The sequence below is a fragment of the Enhydra lutris genome, unplaced genomic scaffold (assembly GCF_002288905.1).
Source record: "Enhydra lutris kenyoni isolate GAN:26980312 unplaced genomic scaffold, ASM228890v2 scaffoldscaffold9, whole genome shotgun sequence".
In the NCBI taxonomy this organism is placed as follows: domain Eukaryota; kingdom Metazoa; phylum Chordata; class Mammalia; order Carnivora; family Mustelidae; genus Enhydra; species Enhydra lutris.
This window is the reverse complement of record NW_019154093.1, coordinates 21,145,977-21,171,220: the sequence shown is the minus strand read 5'-3', so window position 1 is coordinate 21,171,220 and position 25,244 is coordinate 21,145,977. Positions and strand designations below refer to the sequence as shown.

General features: G+C 36.6%; 1 protein-coding gene across 7 annotated transcripts in view; it reads right to left on the bottom strand.

Annotated features, from left to right (window-relative positions):
* Positions 1 to 25,244, bottom strand: part of LOC111142973 (oxysterol binding protein like 9) — a 175,697-nt gene that overhangs the window by 67,195 nt on the left and 83,258 nt on the right. For all 7 annotated transcript variants that reach the window (XR_002640297.1, XR_002640298.1, XM_022496334.1 and 4 more), the window contains one exon: positions 8,240 to 8,316. Coding sequence is in view for 5 of the 7 variants with exons in the window: in XM_022496334.1 (XP_022352042.1) it covers positions 8,240 to 8,316 (77 nt within the window). In the remaining 2 variants the exon portion in view is untranslated. The remainder of the gene's footprint in view (positions 1 to 8,239; positions 8,317 to 25,244) is intronic.

Here is a 25,244-nt window from a genome sequence, read left to right as displayed (position 1 = left end):
AAATTCTTAAAAAAAAAAAAAAGAGTTAAAAACAGCAAAAACAGCACAAGTTGCCAATTTTGGTGGAAGTACATAGCTCCTTGCCATAAGATGGGTGAGATGGCTTTGTATTACATAATTATTCTTCATTTTAAATGCTCCCACTTTTATGCCCTCTAACTTTACAAGAGGAAGTTAACAAATGAGAACTGTGTTTATCTCTAAAGAAAGGGCGTGGGAAACACTATTGTTTTTATTTTATATACTTCTGCATAGTTTAAAATTTTTTAGAAGCATGACTTATGTCATTATCAGTTTTTTAAAACTCCAATCCTCATTTTCTTTCAATCTTTCCTCTTTCGATCCTCATGATCTTTATTTTCTACTTTATACTAGGACTGAGCTCTGTAAAGACAAGGACAACACGTCATTTATTCATAATAATATCCTCTACAACTTGTATACTGCATGGGACACATTAAATACAAGTAAGTATTCACCAAATACATAACTTCTTTGTTTACTCCATATGTTCTGAATTGAACATGAACTTTTTTTTATTTTAAAATTTATTTTTATACAGAGAAGGCAGGACATGTAAGTTCTAAAAGATGTCCATAAAAACAATTAAGATAAATTTCTGGCAGTTAAAGGAAAACCTTTAGCAGCTATAAAAATGGGCTTTTTGTTCTTACTTGTTTCCCAAGAGCTCAAGATAGATGGGCCACCACTAGAACAAAAGAACTGAATAAAAAATGAATCCTAGAATCTTAAATTCCAACTTAGGAGCCAGAAATTCACCTGCCCTCAGTAATACCAAAGACAATGATAACAACCCATAGGGAATTTTCCTTTGTTAAAGGAAACCCAAGTAAATGGCTACTTCTCTATACCATTTTACCTGTGGAAAAAGTGACATATCTATACTGCAATCATTTTCTTGGGATAACAAAGCATTTCAAGGGAGGAAAACAAAATACATTTATTTTTCTACATGGCACAAAAATAAAATCTTGAGGTGGCAGGAGAAACAATACAATGGTATTAAACAGATCTTTATATATTGAAAAATTGAAATGTATGTTCAAAACACTAATCTTCAGTGAAGTAGCTTAACAAATCATACCTTAAATACTAAATTTGTGTTTGTCTAGTAATAGAAATTTGGCAGATACATTATTAACTGAAGGATCTAATTTTGAAGGAAAAAAAGGACTTCAAAATGGCTCTATTATTTTTTTAGCTTCAATAATGATTTGCCACCTGAATTCTATCACATTTCCTTTATGAATGATGATGTTTTACTCACAGATTCAGGGGCATTTCTGGTGAGGTTTCTACCAGCCCTCTCTATTTCCCTCAGCCATATTCTTACACAAGGTATCATGTTTCTTCTCTCTAGGGGCTTAAGACCAAAGCCAATGGACAGTGAATATATAGTAAAGGGCAAAAATCATAAAATTACAAGACAGTAGCAATGAAATTCCAATTTGATAACCACCTAAGTTGCAGTCTACAGTGGCCTACATAAACTTATATAGATGAGAACAATTATAGACCAATTTCTTGGCCCAAACAACTACTAGAGAAGCCATTTGGTATAAAATTCTTTTGAGTATCAACTAAGTTACAGCATAAAACCAAAAAGTGTAAAGGTCTACACTACTCAATTAGTATACATCCACATGAAGGTTTTTAAACTGGGATCTAAAAAAATATCTAGCACAATCATCTACGTTTTCATTTTGATAACCTATAGACATCTGTGTAACCACACACAGAATCATCTCAGTAACAACCTTAAATCCAAGTGGTACCAAATTATTTCATTGTCCATTTTTGTTTATGATCAAGTTGGCACCAAGTACAACTACCTTGTTATAGAAGAGCCTTAACCATGAAAATGACATAGGTGTGAACTGAAGGTCAAATAACCTCATAGGATGTGATATACAACTGAAAGTTTCCCAGTAGTCAGAACAAAGAAAAATGGCAAGATGACAGTCATAATCCACAGTAGTGTACTCATGTCAAACTTAAAAAGAATCTATACCCTAAGAGTCTGTACCATTTTCATATTGTAAGTGGTGACCGTTTTTATAAGGCAGTATCATTTATCACAGTAAATAAATGTTAATTTAGATTTTATTGCTTTGTGTTTCATTTGCATTTCACTTGCAATTTTCTTTTGGATGTAAATTTAATTCTGTATGATTTTAAATCTAAGAAGTTTATACCTAGCTTTGTTTGCCCACATTGAATAACATTGTGTATATAATACTTTAAACACTGGAATTCTGGGCTTGCAAGAGTTTTCTTCTAAAATAGGCCCAAGTTTACTGAAGGTTATACAACTCTTTATACATCTGTATGATACCCAGGCAAGCTGCTATGTTTCACTATACTTTGTATAATATAGGACGATACTGCAAAACCTACAAAATGTAGCATCCTATCTTCTTCCAGTGATAAATTCTTTTGCTTGGCAATCTCTCAGCAATTAGTTCATACTAAAGCTTAGTAGGGCAAATAAAGAATCTGAAAGGTTTGCCTCCATTAATCAGTATCATCAAATATCCACTGAAGACTTCTTACAGGCTAAGAGGAAGGTAAGATTAAGAAGCTCAAAAGCACCTCTTCAAGTAGTGTCCTATTTAGTTGGGTGTAAATACATGAAAAGATAACACAAGCTAACATACAAGTTTAGACTGACTACTGGAAAATAAAGTTCCATAGGAGCTGAAAGGAGAGAAGATTTTTAGTTGTCTTCTCCCATTCTCAGACTATCCTAATTCCATTTTTAAGATACCCATAGAAGGGCGCCTGGGTAGCTCAGTCGATTAAGCATCTGACTCCCAGTTTCAGCTCAGATCATGATCTCACAGGTCCTGGGATCAAGCCCTACATCAGGTTCTATGCTTAGCGTGGAGTCTGCTTTAAAGATTCTCTCCCTCTGCCCCTCTTCCAATGTGTGTGTGCATGCTCTCTCTCAAAAAAATAAATCTTAAGATACCCACAGAAGAGTGAGAACAGGAAAAGAAAAGAAAGATGGTAGGAAAGGGAAAAGGTACATGACATGCTCTAGATGGATTTACTGTTAATCAGAATGGAAGGAAGAATGGAACAAATATTTATGACTACCTTCACCATACAATGTGTAATGTGCTAGAAATATTATAAATCTTAACACAACTACTTGACTGAGGTTTTGTACCTACCTTTAAAGATCAGCTAAGGTTTAAAAGAGGTTTAAAAGAAATTAAGTACTTATTCCACATTAATATACATCTAATAAGATGGCACAGTCAGGACCCAAGGACTGGGCAGCCTGGCTCTAAAGATTTTCTATTATAATATACTGGTTCTTAAACCATATTCAGAAGGTTAGACAGGGCCTGTGGAGCTTGGCATAGGTGCAATGGAAAAAATACTATCAAAAAAACGTTTTCTCTCTTGCATCATGAAACTTATAATCTCAAGTGGGCAATGAGTTATATAATAATGTATTACTGTAAGAGATAAAGCATGTAAAGTCCATGCAGTTTGTGGCACATAAGAAGTGCTCAAGTATTAGTTGCTACTGTTATTATTATATACCAGACTGCCATATGGGCTACACAGAAGGGGAAATTACAGCAGAGGTTAGAGAGGTAAGAGACTACTTTTTATTACAGTGATAAGAAAGAGATGAAATGAAGAGGTAATATGTGCACTGGGTCTTGAATGACTGGAATTAATCACACAGAGGCAAATTTGAGGACTCGGGATGGTGAGGACTTAAGAGAGAGTAGCATGAGTAGAAGCATGGAACAAGAAACATGTTGAACAGGAGGTGGAAAAGGTAGGTTGGTATCAAATCAAAGAGAGCCTGAAATCCCCTAATAAGAAGTTTTACTTCATCCTACAGGCAAATGTAAGTCATTAAAGGTTTTTCACTGTTAAAAATGCCCTAAGGTCATTTATTAAAGGTACTCTTTTATAAGATGAAGAGAATAAATTCAGGAAATATTACAAGGGCACCAGAGAGTTAGCAAGATGCAACTTATACGACAAAGTGAACATCAGAGGAGTATAAGTGATCCTACTAAACACACACACGCGCGCGCACGCACACACACACACACAGTTTGACAGTTTAGAAATTACCACCCAAAAGGATTCTCAGCTTTCAAACTTCATAGCTCAGAGAGTAACACTGTCATTAACAGAAACAGAAGAATGAGAGAAAGAGATGGGTTTGAGGAGGTAAGACATGATAGGTTCAGTTTTAGCCATGCTGAGGTTGAGTTTCTGGGAGCCATCTAACTGGCAAAATCCACAAAGGAGGAGTGTGGACTAAAGCTAAATATGAAAAGATGTATATGTAAAGAAGGGGAGGTGTGGAGGGAAAGAAGAGTCACCTCCACAGAAATTTTGGCCAAATCCATGAAAATGGTGAGGGCTACTGGAGGGAGAGGGACTAAGGTCATAGTCTCAAAGGAAACATCATGCAGTTACAAGTATGGGTGTTGTATTAACTCTGGGAAAGAGTAAGAATGTTTTTCTTTGAAATATGCAAAGCATAAAAAATAAGTATAGGTGAAATCACTAAGAACTACTGAAGTGAGACTTTTTTTTTTCCAAAGATTTTGTTTATTTGACAGAGAGAGATCACATGTAGGCAGAGCAGCAGGCAGAGATGCTCCCTGCTGAGCAGGGAGCCCAGTGTAGGGCTCGATCCCAGGACCCTGGGACCATGACCTGAGCCGAAGGCAGAGGCTTAACCCACTGAGCCACCCAGGAGCCCTGAGACCTTTTTCTATAAAGAAGGGAGCAGACCGTATTAGATACTGAAAACTAATTAAAAAAATATTCCACTGTGGGGATTTAATAAAAACCAAGGAGTCAATAAGAAGACTGTTAAATAGTTACAGAAATCCAATTAAAGTTAGACAAAATTTAAATTGTGATACATACAGCCACTCAATATTATGACCTCTAACAGTACTAGAAGCAGAGAAACCAGACAATGGGGGCCCTGGGGAATGGAGACCAGAAATGGCACACAGTACAAAATCCAGTGACAAAAAATTCTAAAGGTGATAGCAAAATTGGTTTGAAGAAGCAAATAAAAGATCTACACTGGAGGATGACACAGGCAAAGCAGAAAGGTACTAAATGGCCAGGAAAAATGGAGAAGAGGCACTCAGACCAAAATGAGAGAAGGAAAGTTCAGAAATGGTAAGAGGATGAAGATGATAAAACTGTGACCAAAGAGAAAATACTTTTAAATTCAGTATTTTGGAGGTAGTGCAGCCCTCAGTAATGACAAGGCCACAGTATGATTTAATGGCTGAAGTAGACATGAAATTCAATGGAAAAGGAAGACATGTAAATGCCCTTCATGCCCATTTGGAAGAAAGCTCCATGAGCACTTACTGCAGTGCCTGAATGGAACACTATACATCTCAAAGTACTCAATAAACAGCAATGGAAAAGCAACCTATACATCATCTGTTTCTTTGTTAATTCTTTTAATTATTTCTTCATCTGACAGCTATTGACTCTTCAGAATGTGAAGTACTGAGAGTGGAAATAGAGTAATTTCATTAGGAACAACAGCTACATTTGCCAAGTTCTCACTATAGGTAGGCACGACTTCAACAAATTTGCATTTAACTCATTTAATCATCAAAACAACTCTATAAAGGCAGGTACTTTTATTATCTTCATTTTATAGATGAGGATACGGAAACACAGACTAAGTTCAATGTAAAGAGTTAAATGTAAGTGATAGCACTGGAATGTACACCAAGACATCTGGGCTCCAGAGTCAAGTTCTTCATCACACCTCCCTATCTGTGGGAGGAGACTCTACTTTTTTGCCAATCAAATTAACATTTGATTACATATTTCTAAATGTCCTATCTCCTGTATATATTAACTTTAGGAAAAATACATATAAAGTTTCTCTTGTACAAGGGTATGTTAAATATCAAAGCTATCAGAGTCTAAGACTTTTTAAAATTTTCTTTTCTTCTTATTTCTTCTGAGCAAAAGCTCAGAAATTCCAAAACTGGATCAAATTAGGTACCCAACCTTAAGGAGTCCAAATCCTAATTGGGGAGGTTGGAGTCACACATCCTTTCAAAGTTAAACAAAAGGAGTATGATAAGGGGGCGCCTATGTGGCTCAGTGGGTTAAAGCTTCTGCCTTCAGCTCGGGTCATGGTCTCAGGGTCCTGGGATCGAGCCCTACATCAGGCTCCCTGCTTGGTGGGGAGCCTGCTTCCCCCCATCTCTCTGCCTGCCTCTCTGCCTACTTGTGATCTCTGTCTGTCAAATAAATAAAATCTTTAAAAAAAGAGTATGACTTAGTGAATTGTAAATTGTGCAAGAAGTCTGGCATCCAGAGAAAGAGATCACTTTGAGTTCGGACTATGGGGAGAGAGGAGTCAGTCAGGGGAGGCTCCACAGAAGAGGTCAGTTCTGAACCAGGCTTTGAAGAAAAGGGGTGGTATACAAAGTTAGAATGGAAGCAGATGGCATTTCAGAGAGAAAGAGAGAACATCATGTGCAAGAATGTGGAGACCAGAAAAGATAAGTAAACAGCAGCACTCTAGTAAAAAGCTGATGGAGAGATATAACGGTAGAAATGACTAGAAAGGCAAGTTGAGAATAGATCACAGAGACTTGAATGTCAGTCTCACCAACCATGGAGGAAATCTAAACTACCACGTTCAGGCTAATTCTTTTTTTTTTTTTTTTTTTTTTTGGTTAGATTTTATTTATTTATTTGACACACACACACAGCACAAGCAAGGTAAGCGGCAGTCAGAGGAAGAGGCAGGCTAATCCCAGGACCCTGGGATCATGACCTGAGCCAAAAGCAGACACTTAAATGACTGAGCCAACAGGCACCCCCAGGCTAATATGATTCTTAAAATACTTATCATCATACCGAATCACAAATTTGCTGAAATGATGCCACATTCATTTATTAAATGGACTAAATTTAGAAATTATGAACTTAATTTTAAAAAGCATAGCTCAAAGAATAACTTACAGATCTTCTAGTTCGACTCCATATTAATTTCTTATAGTCTCTTAATAACCACATCCTTGAATAATGTTTTTTAAGCTTCTATTTGAATACTCTCAAGAGATGGGAGTTCACAGTCTTGCAGGACCTGGGAGGCCCTACACCACCTTACCACCTTGTCTAATCAAGTCAATTCCTGGTACAGGACAAAAATAAGTAGAGAAAAAGAGTTATAAAATGTCACTTTTGTATAACTCAATCCTATCACTCAAAATAATTAAAACAACATCCTCCAATGCCACAATATAAGCTCTTTCATTGAATAATAAACATGGAAAGCTATCCTCAGTATGACAGAGTAGACATTTGTTGTTTTTGTCACCCAGCATCTTCTTTTTCCCTATTCTGACTTTGCTTGGTGGGGACCATCTTCTATCCTAACAGCAAAGTGTTAAAGCACATAATATCACAGCTACAGGAGTGAACATATGACTGTGAAATTGTGATTGGTCAGGATTAGGAAAATGACTGAAGCTTAGGTAATCAGCATTAATCCTATTAGTTCTACCGTGGTCCAGAAAGAAAAACAGCCTCCTGTGGACTGGAGCTCCTAAAGCATTCTCCTAACAGCAGGTTACAGATCTCAAAAATGGGAGGCTGAAACTGCTGTAACCATCTTACTATACCACAAAGAGAACCCATCTAAAAATAAAACCACCCCAGAAGGAAAGAAGCATGAAAACAGAAATGGTGAATCTGGGTCCTCATGACATTGGTGAAGTGCCTACTTCAAACCACAACTCAGCCAGATTTACTTTTTACTTAAACCAGTTGGGTTTTTCCCCCCCCATTACTTTCATCCCACAGAGTCCTGCATAACACATGGTAACTGCCAAATCCTGTAACAAGAAAAGAAGGTCAACCTCTTAGCATTTATCTATGCAAAATTTGGTTTTATCAATAACCAACTACAGATACTAAATTTAAAAATGATCTGGCACATTTTAACATAGCATTTCATATTCAATATTGCCTTGAACTGTCTTAAAGATAAAAATCAGTATTTTACCCTATAGAAAGCACAAGAAAATGCTTTATAACTTTACTATATAACACTATGAAGGCAAGAATAAGTGATTCAGAAATAAGTTTTATAACATCATATCACAGTTATTTTAAAAAACAGAAAACAAACAAAAAAAACTAATGCACTATCCAGAAGCCATGTAAAGACTCTTACTTGTAGCTGAAGAGTATGTCGAAGAATTGTTTCTTCTAAGGCATGGATCCACTTCTCTCGCTCATCAGCATCACGAGCTGGAATAAAAGATTATAAAAATTGAAATGTTAATTTCTACAATATAGCTTCATGTTTGAAAATAAATATTTTAAACCTCAATACTAACAGGAAAGGTTTTTAGTTGCACCATTTTCTTAACAGGTTCAACTTCCTATCCTTTCTAAACATGCAATCTACTTGCAGCAATTTACAACAAAGGGAATAATTATGCTCAATAATAGCAAGCTACTTTCTCACTGAGAACAACTAGAAAAGCTGGAATAATTATTAAAAATAACTCACTGAAGACAACAGAAAACAACAAGTAGTAAAGAATTAACAGGACAAAATCTAGGAGAAGACAAACATCCAGATGATAAGCCTCCTTTTAAGGACGGTTTTCTCCTGGAGGAACTGTAAATTCCAGGAGAGGACACTCATTAAAAAAATTCAACGAAGTATTCTTCACACATACATGGATAATGTCTGATGCAAGACGGTAGAAGCAGGAAAAAACAGAGCATCAAAAATAATAAGCACACAAAACCATTAAGAAACCTAGGAATCAACCTAACCAAAGAGGTGAAAGACCAGTATTCTGAAAACTATAAAACACGGATGAAAGTAATTGAAAAGGACACAAATAAACGGAAAGACATTCCATGCTAATGGATTGGAAGGACAAATATTGTTAAAATAAACAATTTACATATTTATACATTTAATGCAATCCCTATCAGCATAAACAATAAACAATGAATTTTGGAATACTGAAAAGAAATAAAATTAAATTAAAAAAGAAGAAAAATACCACAAACATTTTTCACAGAGTTAGAACAAACAATCCTAAAATTTGTATGTAACCATAAAATACCCCAAATAGCCAAACACACCTTGAAAAAAGCAAAGCAAAGTTGACATCACAATTCCAGACTTGTAGTTATGTTACAAAGCTGTCGTGATCAAAACAGTATGGTACTGGCACAAAAACAGACACATATATCAATGGGAATAGAACAGAAAACCTAGACATGAACCCACAACTATACAGTCAATTAATCTTCGACAAAGCGGTAAAGAATATTCAGTGGGAAAAGGAGAGTCTCTTCAATAAATGGTGTTGGGAAAACTGGACAGGAGCACGCAGAAGAATGAAACTGGATCACTTTCTTATACCATATACAAAAATAAAATCAAAATGGATTAAAGACCTAAATGTGAGACAGGAAACCATCAAAATCCTAAGTAGAACACTGGCAATAATCTCTTTCTGACTAAATATGTCTCCTGAAGCAAAAGAAACAAAAGGAAAAATAAACTATTGGGACTTCATCAAAATAAAAGCTTCTGCACAGTGAAGGAAACAATGAACATAACTAAAAGGCAACCTATGAAATGGGAGAAGATACTTGCAAATGATGTATCTGATAAAGAGTTACTATCCAAAGTATATTAATATATAAAGAATTTATACAACTAAACACTGAAAAAACAAATAATCTACTTAAAAAGTGAGAAGACATGAACAGACATTTTTCCAAAGATGACATACAGATGGCCAACAAACACAGGAAAAGATGCAACATCACTCATGACCAGGGAAATACCAATCACAATGAGGTATCTCCTAACACCTGTCAGAACAGCTAAAATTAACGACACAAGAAACAACAGATGTTGGCAAGGGATGTGGAGAAAAGAGAAGCCTCCTACACTATTGGTGGAAATCTAAACTGGTATAGCTATTCCGGAAAACATTATGGAGGTTCCTCAAAAAGTTAAAAACAGAACTACCCTAGGACCCAGCAACTGCACTACTAGGTATTCTACTAGGTATTTACCCAAAGGACAAAAAAATACTGATTCAAAGGGATACATGCACCTCAATGTTTATAGCAGCATTATCAACAGTCAAACTATGGGAAAAGCCCAAGTGTCCATCAACTAATGAACAGATAAAGAATATATATACACATACATACACACCAATGGAATATCACTCAGCCATAAAAAAGAATGAAATCTTGCCATTTGCAAGGACATGGATGGAGTTAGAGTGTATTGTGCTAAGCGAAATAAGTCCGAATGTATTGTGCTAAGCGAAATTAAATACAAATACCGTATGATTTCACTCATATGTGGAATTTAAGAAACAAAGCATAGGGGAGAAAAGAGAGAGGGAAACCAAGAAACAGACTCTTAACTAGAGAGAACAAACTGATGGTTGCCAGAAGGGAGGTGGGTGGGGGACAGGGGAAATAGGTGATAGGGATTAAGGAGTGTACTTGTGATGAGCACTGGGTATTGTATTGAAGTTCTGAATCACTAAATTGTACACCTGAAACCAATATTATACTGTAATGTTAACTAACTGGAATTTATTTATTTATTTATTTTTTTCTTTTAGATTTTATTTATTTATTTGACAGAGAGAAATCACAAGTAGGCAGAGAGGCAGGCAGAGAGAGAGGAGGAAGCAGGCTCCCTGTTGAGCAGAAAGCCCGATGTGGGGCTTGAACCCAGGACCTGGGATCATGACCTGAGCCGAAGGCAGCGGCTTAACCCACTGAGCCACCCAGGTGCCCCAACTAACTGGAATTTAAATAAAAACTTAAATTTAAAAAAAAATGGTTTAGTATGTGGGGAAAACTAAATGAATACTAACTAGATAAAATACACTCTTGTGATGTTTTAAGTACATACATACATAATTAAATACAAAACAATTGCAAGTAGACTAGGAAAGAGAAAATGGAATTAAAGAATTCTAAGGTTCTGCAATGTTCAGGAAGAAGATAAAACTACCAATTGACATTAAATTTTGGCAACTGAAGGATCTGTTACAATTTTTAGAGTAATCGCTAAAAGGTTGTATTTAACTTACAACATAATAAATTTAAAAATTCAATAATGAAAAATAATCCAAAACTTGACAAGAAAGAAAGATAAAAGAAACAGAATATGCAAGACAAAAAGAAAATATATGGTAAAATGATAAATTTTTAACCTTAAAACATCAACAATTAAATTAAGTGTAAATGAAGTATGTAAATGTTCCAACTAAAAAAAGAAGAGAGGGACACCTGGGTGGCTCTGTCAGTAAGCACCCAAATCTTAACTTTGGCTCAGGTCATGATCTCAGGGTAGAGAGACTGAGCTCCACACTGGGCTCCGCAGCCCTGGGCATGGAACCTGCTTGGGATTTCTCTCTCTCTCCTTCTGCTTCTGCCCCCTCTCCCCCTCAAACAAGTAAATCTTAAATTAAAAAAAAAAAAAAGGTTTAGGGACACCTGGGCAATTCAGTTGGTTGAGCATCGGACTCTTGGTTTCAGCTCAGGTCATGATCTCACAGTCCCAGGATCTAGATCTAGCCCCACAACTAGCTCCACACTCAGCACAGAGTCTGCTTGTCCCTCTCCCTCTGCTCCCACCCCCACTATTTAGCATGTGTGAGTACTCTCTTTCTCTCTAATAAAATATTTTTTTTAAAGGGGGGGTGGGTTTAAACAAGATTTTATGATGCTGTCCAACGTAGTGAAAAGAAGGGCCATATGTACCCCAATGTTCATAGCAGCAATGGCCACAACTGCCAAACTGTGGAAGAGCCAAGATGCCCTTCAACAGATGAATGGATAAAGACAATATGGTACATATATACAATGGAATATTACACAGCCATCACAAAGGATGACTACCCAACTTTTGTATCAACATGGACAGGACTGGAGGAGATAATGCTGAGTGAAATAAGTCAAGTAGAGAAAGTCAATTATCATGTGGTTTCCCTTACTTGTGGAGCATAAGGAATAACATGGAGGACATTAGGAAGAGGAAAGGAAAAGTGAGTTGGGGTAAATCAGAGGGGGAGATGAAGTATGAGAGACTGTGGAGTCTGAGAAACAAACTGAGGGTCTGGGAGGGGAGGGGATGGGGGAGTGGGTGAATCTGGTGGTGGGTATTAAAGAGGGCACGTACTGCATGGAGCATTGGGTGTGGTGCATAAACAATGAATCTTGGAACAGTGAAAAAAATTAAAATTAAGATGTTAAAAAAAAGATTTTATGATGCTTACAAGAGACACTTACTAAACATAAGGATGCAGAAATACTAAATGTAGGAGTATAGAAAAAGACAAGCCATAAAAAAAGATCATAGAAAACACTAACTCCAAAAAGTTGCTATTATTAAAACTGCGTAAAATAGACTTTACCAGGAGATGAGAGGTTCACTTTGCAAATACAAGAGGTTCAAGTCATCAAGAAGATAAAATAAATGTAAATTTCTATGTAACTAAAAACACGGATTTAAAAAAAGTTCTATATGGCAAAAACATATAGAATACAAGGAAAAATAGACAAAATACCATAATCATAGTGGCAGATTTTAATACATCTCATTCATTAATCAATTAGATGAAGTACACAAAAAATTAGTAAGAATTTAGAAATTATGAACAATCTGATATAAAGTTGATCCAATGGACGTACATAGAACACTACACACAACAAATATGAAACAACACTGTTTTCAAGCACACACAGAACATTTCCAAAAACTGACCATATAATGAACCCTAAAACAAATCTCAACAAATTTCAAAGGACTGAAATCATACAAAACATATTCATAGTGAAAATATAAACTAGAAATCAGTTACAAAGTATAAATTAGAAAATATTCAAATGTTTAGGGGAAAAAAATACTACTAGATAATCCATGTTCAAAGAAAAATATCTTATTAGAAATTAGAAAATGTTGAAGGACGCCTGGGTGGCTCAGTGAATTAAGCATCTGGCTTCAGCCAAGTCATGATCCCAGGGTCCTGGAAATGAGGCCTGCATGGGGCTCCCTGCTCAGTGGGGAGCCTGCTTCTTTCTCTCTCTCCTTCTGCACCGTCTCCATACCCACCCCTGTCTGTTAGTGCATCTCTCTCTCTTTCAAAAAAATAAGTAGAATCTTAAAAAAAAAAAAAAAAGAAAGAAAATTAAGAAAGAAGAAAAAAAGAAAGAAATTTGAAAACGTTTAGAACTGCCTGAATGAAAACGGGACATACTGAAACTCGCTGGATGCAGTTATAGTAAGTACATAAAGGGAAATTTATAGCCTTAAATCTATGTATAGAGAAGCTAAAAGGCTGAAAACAACAAGAGATTAAATTCAAAATGAGCAGAAATGATAAAGAACATAAAACAATCAAATAGAGGACAGACATAAAATAGAGTTAACCTGAAATAACTAATGAAACTGACAAATTACCTACATATTGTAGGTAGGTAGGTAGGTAGGTAGGTAGATTGAGGAAGTGCTTGAAAAGAATGGGGCATGTCAAAAGGAAACAGAAGTCAACCTGAAGGAGCTGCAATGGCCAACTCCTGCTGAAGAATCTGAGCCATAGAATGGTAACACTGGGCTATAACCCACTGAATAAAATAAATCCAAGAATCTAATAATGATATAAGTAATTAAGTAAGTAAATAAACGGAGAAAAAGGCACAGATCTTTCTTCAGAAGAATTTCATTAGTACAGAAGGAATGAGAGAGATTTAAAAATCATCATTAGACAAAAACCACAGCAGTTAATTATCACAAGCAAGATCCACTGATGGCATAGTGATAGCTAAAATCAGTGGGCAGAAGTTTGAGAAGAAACAAGATATTAGCAAAGTCTCAAAGTATTTTCCCCAAGATACTTATCAATTACAAAGAGAAAAACAGTAATTTTAGGATGGAGAAATCTGGCAGACACCACCTCAGTCCAGTGATTAAGGTTAACATCACCAGTAATACATTTATTGACATCATGTACCTCCCAATACAACCCACGGAGGAGGAAACAGCATCACTTCTGTGGTATTCTTCCAAAAATATATAATCTCAATCTAATCATGAGAAAACATGAAATATGCCCAGATTGAGAGACATGCTACAAAATAATACTCATCAAAAATGTCAAGGTCATCACTGTGCCTGGGTGACTCAGTTGGTTAAGTGGCTGTCTTCGGCTCAGGTCATGATCTCAGGGTCCTTGGATCAAGCCCCACATCCAGCTCCCTGCTCTGCAGAGAGCCTACTTCTCCCTCTCCCACCTCCTCTGCCTGTGTGCTCTTTCTATGCCAAATAAATAAATAAAATCTTTAAAAAAACAAAAATTTTTTTAAAAAGTCAAGGTTATGAAAGACAAGAAAAGAGTAAGAAACTGCCATAACTAAATGCAACGTGGGATCTTGGATTGAATCCTGAAACAGAAAGGGAACATTAGAGGGAAAAATCTAATGAGCTTTCTGGTTTAGTTAGAAATATTATACCAAATTGAGTTAAAGATCCAGCTTAGAACATCAGAGCCTGAGCAAGATGTGGAGGGCCTAGAGTAGTCCCCCTCTTATTGACAAGGGATATGTTCAAGACACCCAGGATGCCTGAAACTATGTATAGTATCAAACCCTATATAGACAGTGTTTTTACCCATACATATCTATGATAACATTTATTCATAAATTAGTAAGGGACTAACAACAACAATAACTACTAATAAAATAGAACAATTATAAGAATATACTATAATAAAAGCTGTATGACTGTGGTCTGTTCCTCACATACCTCTGTGCCCTAAAAATATCTTCATGTACTATACTCACCATTTTTACCCTTTTTGTGATGATGGGAGATGATAAAATGTCTACATGATGAGATGAAGTGAATTAATACAGGCATTGTGAAGTAGCACTACGCTACTACTGACCTGGCAATATGTCAGAAGGATCATCTGCTTCCAAAACTCAGTCACCTGTGGGTAACTGAAACCATAGAAAGCAAAACTGCGCATGAGGTGGGACTACATTACATTATACCAACAGACAATGTGGCATGAGGCATCAAAAGCCCAAAACAGGATGGAGAAGGAATCCACACAGTGGAGAAGTCCAGCATGAGGAGTCAGAGTGAATCCAAGAAAGGTGAACAGGGAGTCCACCTTGCAGGGAACACAATCAACTGGCACAGGTTTCTAAGGCTGAGTGGAATAAGGATGACATTCACGTAAGGAAATAGGTAATGATGGGGTACTAATTACACACAGAAGGATTGGCCAAATAAGTAGACATAACAAGGATAAAAGGTTTCTCACTTTAAGGGGCTGGAAAATAGTGTTACAAATGTGTAAGTGAGAAAACCAGAATGATTTCTGGGGATAAGGTATTGATATTAACTCATAGTTTCAATATATAAGTAAACAAATACATATGGACATGAGTGCCTATGTGTGTGCACATATGTATATAACATATATGTTTCCTAGCTATGAGAGGGCCTGGGTGCCATGACACCTAACAGCATCAAATATACCTAACACTACAGGTTGACTTCTAAATACCACTCTCCATTAAAAGGTACCAGGGCTTCTTAGAAAAATGGTTGACTATGGGGCGCCTGGGTGGCTCAGTGGGTTAAAGCCGCTGCCTTCGGCTCGGGTCGTGATCCCGGGGTCCTGGGATCGAGCCCCGCATCGGGCTCTCTGCTCAGCAGGGAACCTGCTTCCCTTCCTCTCTCTGCCTGCCTCTCTGTCTACTTGTGATCTCTGTCAAATAAATAAATAAATAAAAATCTTTAAAAAAAAAAAAAAAAAGAAAAAAGAAAAATGGTTGACTATGGAACCAAATGAGCAAGGGAGAAAATAAGCCTGGAACAAGTTTTTTTTGTGCCAGAAAGTAAGGCAGTAAGGGAATACTTTTTTGTGCCATAAAGTAAGGAAATATCAGAGAATTATAGGGAAATGTCAAAAGAAAAAGAAATAAGCTTAAAGGGAATTCTACTGGCCAAATTTAGGGCAATTTGGGCATCAAAATAAATAATGACAGTAAAGAATTATAGTCTTGTTGAGTAAAATAGGAAACCACATTTACTACTGATATACATAAACTAAAAGTCTGACGAGGAATGGGATATAAGCACAGTTTCTAAATACTTCCCCACAAAATATTAATTACGAAGGGAAAAAGATGAAATTTAACAACCTGGCAATACCACCTTAATGAGATGGTCAAAGTAAGTATCATCAGAGTGGGACAAACCCCGCAATAAGAACATAGAATCATTTCTGTGATCTTTGGGCCAAAGAGATATAATCTCAATCAAATCATGAAAAAAAAAATCCAAAAAAAACCAAACTTGGGGACATGATACAAAATAATTAACCTATAACCTTTAAAACTGTCAAGGTCAGGGGTACCTGGCTGGCTCAGCAAGTGGAACATGCGACTCCTAGTCTCAGAGCTGTGGGTTCAAGCCCCATGTTGGATGTAGAGATTACTTAAAAATAAAATCTTTAAAAAAAAAAAAAAAAGTGTCAAGGTTATAAATGTCAAGGAAAGACTGTGGAACCGTTCCAGACTGAAAGAGACTAAAGAGATGTGAAAACTAAACGTAAAATGTGATGCTGAACCAGATCCTATTGCTATAAAGGACATTACTGGGACAACTGGAGAAATTTGAATACAGTCTAAGGATTAGAAAACATTAATGCATCAGTGTTAATTTCCTGATTTTAGTGGTTATATAGTGTATATACCAGAAAATTTCCTTATCTGCAGGAAATATAAAGCATTCAGGGGTGATGGGACATTAATTTAGCAACTTATTCTCAATCTGGGGGGTTGTACAGTACTTGCTACTTTTCTTTAAGTATAAGATTGTTCCAAATTTTTAAAAATTATATTAAAAACTATGATAAAGAAGACATAAGTAAATGGAAATACCATTTCAAGGATTGGAAAATTCAATATAGCAACATACTCAAATTAACCTATAGATTAAAAGCAATGCAAATTAAAATTTCAAAAGGCATTTTTAGAATTTGTCAAGCTGATTCTAAAATACAAATGCCAAAGGGTATAAAGATAAAGAATAGCAAAGGGTTTCTGGAAAAGATAGAACCATTCTTAGATGGTTTACTCTACCAAATATAAAGTCATATTATAAGGCTATAGTAATTAAAGAAAAAGTGGTTTTAGAGCAAGGACAGATTAACACAACAAGGAAACAGAATAGAGCCCAGAAACGGGCCCACTCATATACACAGACCCTTGAGTTGTGTAAACGTGGCACCAAACAACAGTTAAATAACAATCTTTTAATATGTGGTGGTAGGACAGTATGAGAAAAAAATGAAACCTGACCCTACCTTGTACTACACACAAAAATTAATTCCAGGTGATTCCTTTATTCTTAACTGTGAAAGAACAACAAAGTTTCCAGAAAGTAAAACAGGAGAATACCATCATAATTTGGGAACAGAAAACAGCTTCTTAAACAAGACACAGAACTTCTAATTATAAAGAAAACGACAGATCAATTTAACTACATCAAACTTAAGAATTTTAGTTCATCAAAAAACATCATTTAGATAATGTCATAGTAAGCCACTGTGACATATGGAGTTAAAGAACATGAACCCTAAATTCAACCCTGAGCTTCAGCAGTTTTTAAACAGATAATTTGCAACAAGTTACTTAATCTTTTCTAAGCCCCACTGTTCTCATTTGTAAGATGACAGTAACAGTATCTACTACATAGGGTTATTGAAGAGATTAAATGAGTTAATACAAACACAACACTTACACAGGTAAATGACATAAGGTAAGTGCTTAATAAGCATTAAACTATTATTATTATTATTGCAGAGCATTTGTTATGACCTGGCCCTGATTTAAAGGAGCTCAAACCCTAGTAAAGAGAGATTTGTATTTAGCTGTATAAGTACATGGCTTATGCCACCAACAGAGCAAGTGAATAAAAAATCAGGGAAGAGCTCCTTGAGGAGTTAAGTCACAGAATAGAATTAGGTTGTTAGGGGTGCCTGGGTGGCTCAGTGGGTTAAAGCCTCTGCCTTCGGCTCAGGTCATGATCCCAGGGTTCTGGGATCGAGCCCCACATCGGGCTCTCTGCTCCGCGGGAAGCCTGCTTCCTCCTCTCTCTCTGCCTCTCTGCCTACTTGTGATCTCTGCCTGTCAAATAAATAAATAAAATCTTTAAAAAAAAAAAGAATTAGGTTGTTAAGTAGAGAAAGATAAGGACATCTTGAAAGAGGAAACAACGCTAACAATGTTCAAGAAACACTGAGACATGAAAAAGGTGTATTTGGGAAACTGGTCTGAATGTATCTAGAATATTGGACTCCTTTGGGAAGGACAGAATGACAAAAGATTAGGATCCCAGCCCAACGAGTATAAATAGACTTTAAGAAATGGAAAGGGGTGGGGGGCGCCTGGGTGGTTCAGTGGGTTAAGCCCCTGCCTTCCGCTTAGATCATGATCTCAGGGTCCTGGGATTGAGCCCTGCATTGGGCTCTCTGCTCAGCGGGGAGCCTCCTCCTCCTCTCTCTCTACCTGCCTCTCTGCCTACTTGTGATCTCTCTCTGTCAAATAAATAAATAAAATCTTAAAAAAAAAAAAAAAAGAAAGAAAGAAAGAAATGGAAAGCTCGGGGGCACCTGGGTGGCTCAGTTGTTAAGCATCTTACTTCGGCTCAGGTCATAATCTAGGGTCCTGGGATCAAGTCCCACATCGGGCTCCCTGCTCAGCAGGAAGCCTGCTTCTCCCTCTCCAGCTTCCCCTGCTTGTGTTCCCTCTCTCACTGTCTCTCTCTCTCTCTCTGTCAAATAAATACAATATTAAAAAAAAAAAAAGAAATGGATCAGCCCTTAAAATGTTCAAGCTTGAGACTGACATGGTCTAATCTGCATATCAGGAACATCAATCTGGCAGTACTGTGGAGAATGAAAAATGGGGCAAAACTGGAGGGGGCCACACCAGTTAGGAGATGGTTGTAAGAGTAAGGCCTGAACTGAGTAATGGCTGGGACATGACAACAGGTGCCATTCTCACTGCATCAGGCCACCAAATAGCAATCATCTCTAAATCTGCCACCCCTCGAAAATGAAAGCAGATACAAGGCTCATCAGATTCTTCCTTGATACAGTCCCTTTCTATATCCTTCCTTTCATTTCCTCCTGACTACATGCTCATTCAAGAACTCATTTAGTCTTATGTCTGTAAACAAAGTATCATCACAAATGTAGTACATGTGCTATACTCTGCTACCTCCAAAGCAGCCTGCACACCTCACTAGCTTATATTGAAATGCTCTTTATAAAAAACCTCAACATTCTACCATAGTCTACAGAATTCACATAACCTCCCTGTTTAACAGTAAAATCCCTCCACATCTTCCATTTCATGCTTGTTTTATATGAACCAAAATATCTTCTCAAAGACCTCTAAATACTCTAAAAATCTTCCTGTTCATGGAATACTTTCTCTCCTTTAACCTTAACATTTACTCTACCCTCCTCCCATGTATTTAAATCCCACATACCCTCAGAAGTCCTAGTTCTCCTCCATGAAACCTTACAAAACTAGTCCAGCGGCAGTACTCTTTTTCACCTTAGAACTCCTAGAGGACTTATAAATGCTAATGCATCACCCAATTATTCTTCAGTCAAGGATTTACTGGCAAACTATAAAATTTAATCTTAACCCCACGCACACTGCTATTTACACTTTTCATGTGTTTAAGTTTCATCTCTATGATAAGATTTTAGGTCTTCAGATGATATTAACCATAGTGTTTACCACAGTACTAGATCTATCCTTCCATCCTCCTATCCATCTATATCCACCCAACATTCATTGAGAAACTATTGTGTACCAAGTACTGTTAGAAAACTGGAGATATAAGTCAAGTAAGACCCAGTCCCTTTCTATACAAAACATACATTCAAATGACAGGGAGAAATATATGTCAAATGACAACTTCTACTACACAGAATGACTGAGTAAATCTGTGTAAGCAGAGTCCAAGAACCTACCCCAAGGGGTGTATATTTATGGACATGAACTCAGGGAAGGCTTCTGGAGCAAGGAGATCAGAATCAAGGTTTTAAAAGTAAGAATTAGAGGCAAGGTGTGGGTGTGGCAGAAGGAGTGGAGAAAGAAGGACAGGGAGTTTGGCGAAGAAGAGGGAGAAGGGATATGTGAGGGGGGCGGGCATTGACAAGGGAGGCATTCAGAGGTAAAAAGGACAGAATAAGCAAAGGTAACCATGTGGCAAATTACTGTATGATAATATAGAGCTAAATGTCAGAAAATATAGCCCAAGGGTACCTAGGTGGTTCAGTTGGTTAAGTGACAGCCTTCAGCTCAAGTCATGATCTCAGTGGGATCAAACTCCATGTGGGACTACCTCCTCAGCAGGAAGTCAGCTTCTGCTTCTCCCTCTGCCCCTCCACCCTCTCCTGCTCTCGAGCTCTCTCTCTTTCAAATATATCAATAAAATCTTTTTAAAGACAAAAAAAGAGAAAATATAGCCCATGCTTTGCTACTTTTTTTCTAGTGTTGACGTTAGCAAGTCACTTACACATCTGTATACTCATTTTACCATCTTCAAATTGGAGGCTTACTGGCATAAAGATAAGCATATAGACCAATGGAAAGGAACAGAGAGCTCAACTTGCACGTGTGGCCAAATGATTTTTGACAGGAGAGCCAAGACTACACAATGGGGAAAAGTCAGTCTCTTCAACAAATGGTGCTGGGATAACTGGATATCCACATTCTAAAGAATGAATTTGGACTCCTACCTTACACCATATGCAAAAAATTAACAAGTTAGATTAAATCTAAGACCTAAAACTATTAAACTAGAAGAAAACAAAGAGAAAGCTTCAGAACACTGGATTTGGCAAGGAATTCTTGGATATGACACCAAAAGCATAGGCAACAAAATGAAAAAAATAGACAAACAGAATTACAACAAACTTAAAAAACTTCTGTGCAAATCAAACAACTGAAAGAAAAAAATGATAATGAAGAGAAAATAACTGCAAATCATATATATCATAAGGGGTTAACATCCATAATATGTAAGAACTTCTATAACTCAACAACGTAAAACAACTCAATTTAAAAATGGACCAGGGACTTGACTAGACATTTCTCCAAAGAAGACACACAAGTACTGTCCAATCAGCACATGAAAGGATACTCAGCATCACTAATCATTAAGGAAATTAAGACCAAAACCACAATGAGATATCACCTCACACCTACCAGGATGACCACTACAAAAAGAACAAAATATTAAGTACTGATGAGGATACAAAGAAGCTGGAATCCTTGTGCCCTGTTGGTAGGAATATAAAATGGTGGAGCCATTATGGAAAACAGTATGAAGGTTCCTCAGAAAATTAAAAACAGAATTACTACATGTTCTAGTAATTCCACTCCTGAGTATTTATCCAAGAGAACTCAAAACAGAATCTCAAAGAGAAATATTTGCACAGCCATAACACATTATTCACAAGAGCCAAAAGGTGAATGCAACCTGTCACTGACAGATGACTACATACAGAAAATGTAGAATGCACATGCAATGGAATATTATGCAGCTTTTAAAAAGGAGGAAGTCTTATCACAAACTACCACATGGATGATCCTTGAGACCTACCACATGGAAGATCCTTGAGATCCTAAGCAAATTAAGCTAGTCACAAAGGGACATACTATAGGATTTTATTCATATGAATATCTAAAATAGTCTAAATAATAGAAACAGTAATTAAAAATGTGGTTATCAAGGGTTAGGGAGAAGAGGGAGGGGGTATTAGTATTTAGCAGGTATGGTGTCTCAGTGTCACAAGACGAAAAAGTAGGGTTTTTTTGTTTTTTTACTAATTTTTTACAACAATGTGAAAATACTGAACACTACTAAACTGTACATTTAAAATGATTACGATAAATTTAACATTATGTGTTTTTTATGATAATTAAAAATGAAATTGGAAGCGTGGACTCAATCATACGTTCTACCCGAAAATTCAATACTCTATTATTCTGACTAACCTGGCTCACCTTCTCCCATTCTCCCATGAGTCAGTAAACAAATCTCTACCCCACTGGATCTAATAGGAAAAATACCCTGTGTATATGAAGAACCAATAAGATGCCTGGTTATTATTTAATCATAATAAATTATTTATTTATATGAAAAATAAAAATATAGTAATGATATGCACAATTCACAAACCACCTGCAAAGGCAGTTCTCTAAAAGTGAAATTAAAGTTATACTATTTGAGTGAATCCCTGCTAAAAGGGCCCTAAATTTAATAAATTAGTTAAAACAACTTATTAACAGTGCATTATTTTTCCCAAATGTGTAGATAGGTTACTCTTCCTCCTTTTAAAGTTCATTTATTTTAATCTCTATACCCAACATGGGACTTGAACCCATGACCCTGAGATCAAGAGTCCAATGCTCCTCTGACTGAGCCAGCCAGGTGCCCCAACTCTTTCCCTTTTTATAATATTATTTATACATTTAGTTTATCTCTAAAATTTCTTCTCTAACATCTATGCCTCCTCTTCATTGTATTTTTCAAACTCTTTCCATTCTCTGAGCTAGAAGGTTACAAATTTTGTTTGACCCATAATAAGATATACATTTGGGGTGCCTGGGTGGATCAGTTGGTTAAGCATCTGACTTGATTTTGGCTCAGGTCATGATCTCAGGGTCGTGAGATTGAGTCCAGCGTCATGCTGCATACCCAGCAGGGAGTCTGCTTAAGATTCTCTCTCTCCCTCTCCCTCTGCCCCTCTCCACATTCACTCTATCTAAAAAAATAAACAAGTCTGTAAAGAAAAATACATTTTGTGACCATGACCCAGTTTCACAATACATATACAAATACATGTGTATATAAACATATACATATAAAACTGAAACATTAGTTTCACAAGAAAATGTCTGCTCTAACCACCATGCCATACACACTGACATCTCCTCTGTGTAATATCTCACTTTTTAAAAAATGCTCATCTCCACAGTTTGGAAAACACTGCCCTAAGCCACCCAATGTCCCACAAAGCTACTGCTTTCCAGCATCTCTTAGGCAGCACAGTACAAAAGCCAGGAAAGTTGGTTCTGATACCTACTTTTGCCCTTATTCAGCCAGACCTTGAGCAAGTTACTTAAAATCTCTAAGGTTTACTTTTCTCATATATAATCTAAGTATGATGATATTACCTATGGGAATGATAATAGTAGTTAGACCTTATAAGGCTGTTGTGATGTTTAAATAAGATTCTTAATCTGAGGGCACCTGGGTGGCTCAGTGGGTTAAAGCCTCTGCCTTCAGCTCGGGTCATGGTCCCAGGGTCCTGGGATCGAGCCCCACATTGGGCTCTCTGCTTGGCAGGGAGCCTGCTTCCTCCTCTCTCTCTGCCTGCCTCTCTGCCTACTCGTGATCTTTGTCTGTTAGATAAATAAATAAAATCTTAAAAAAAAAGATTATTAATCTGTACAGTAGTTATCATAGTGGCATATACTAAATATATACTAAAATATCAATATATTATTATATATTAATTATATTAATTATATATTATTTTAATATATATTAATTATAATATAGCATATGTAATATTATATAATAATTATATATTAATATATTATTCTATATTGTTATATATAATTATATATTATTATTACAAATAGCCTCAAGAGAAAAATTCTATTAATAATCTAATAAATGGGGCGCCTGGGTGGCTCAGTGGGTTAAGCCTCTGCCTTCAGCTCAGGTCATGATCTCAGGGTCCTGGGACTGAGCCCCCTCATTGGGCTCTCCGCTCGGTGGGGAGCCTGCTTCCCCCCGCCCGCCTGCTGCTCTACTTGTGATCTCTCTCTGTCAAATAAATAAATAAAATCTTAAAAAAAATACTCTAATAAATTAGCTAGAGTAAAAGAATAGGGAAGGGATCACTCTAATTCCTAATTCCTAATAATGCCCAGCTTATACACAGAAACAATATAAGGTGCACAGAAGGAAAAACAATACTCATTTGGTAAATAAAATACTTACATTTTCAGGAATCTGTAATCTTTGCTCTTTATTATGTATCTATTCACATTTCCTACATTATAGATATTTGAAGCAGATTTTTTTAAAGTTTCCAAAATTCTTATACTTTGCCATTCCTGAGGCACTCACTGCTCAGGAATCTGTCTTCTTATACTCATATTTTCTTCTCCATTAAGGTATATGACAACTGTGAATACATTTCTGCCTATCTGCAAAAGGAAGGGGTTATTTGCCTGTTTTGTAACTGGAGTAAAAAGAAGAATTAGACTCTAAAATCAGGAAGGTCTTGTTTTCTCTGCAAGTTATTGTGAAATAAAAACATTATATAAAAAACATGTTTACAAGATTAAGTGCTGAGACACTCCTCAAGTATCTACTGAGCCCCAATATGCATCAGCTACTTCGTTATAGATGTAAGCAAAGAGAAGACACCATGATCTGAATTAATTTATCCTGAAAGTACAATCACTAGGTTGAGTAGCACATTGTTGAGTGAGATGTTATCTTTACCCATTCTGACAACCTCTAATATCTGCTTACTAGAATCATATTCATTCTTCCAGGTTATGCCAAAATGTCACCTTCTCTACATGTGTTGTTCATGATAGGAGGGCCTGCTTTCTCTTTCCTTAAGTGACTTCAAATATTCCAGTATTCAGGTAGTATATAAACACATGCCATATACCAGCTATTGTCTCAGGCATTAGGGGCACACTTTGAACCACAGTTAGTAACTGTATTCCAGCAATAACAGGGTCCAAATCTACCTTTTTACTACTCACTTCCCAACATACTCCTCCAGGAACCACTATAATCAGTTATATGGTAATTAATGCTCACATGAGTCACGCTTCCCAGATTTTCCTCAAGTTCCCCCCTCAGCTGAAATGCTTGAGTCTTATCTCTGTGTAAATAATCAAAGCTAACTCTATTGAGTACTTAATTTGTATTAATATAGTCTGACTCATGTCTAAACAAATAACATGTATGGGGCGCCTGGGTGGCTCAGTGGGTTAAGTCTCTGCCTTCAGCTCAGGTCATGATCTCAGGGTCCTGG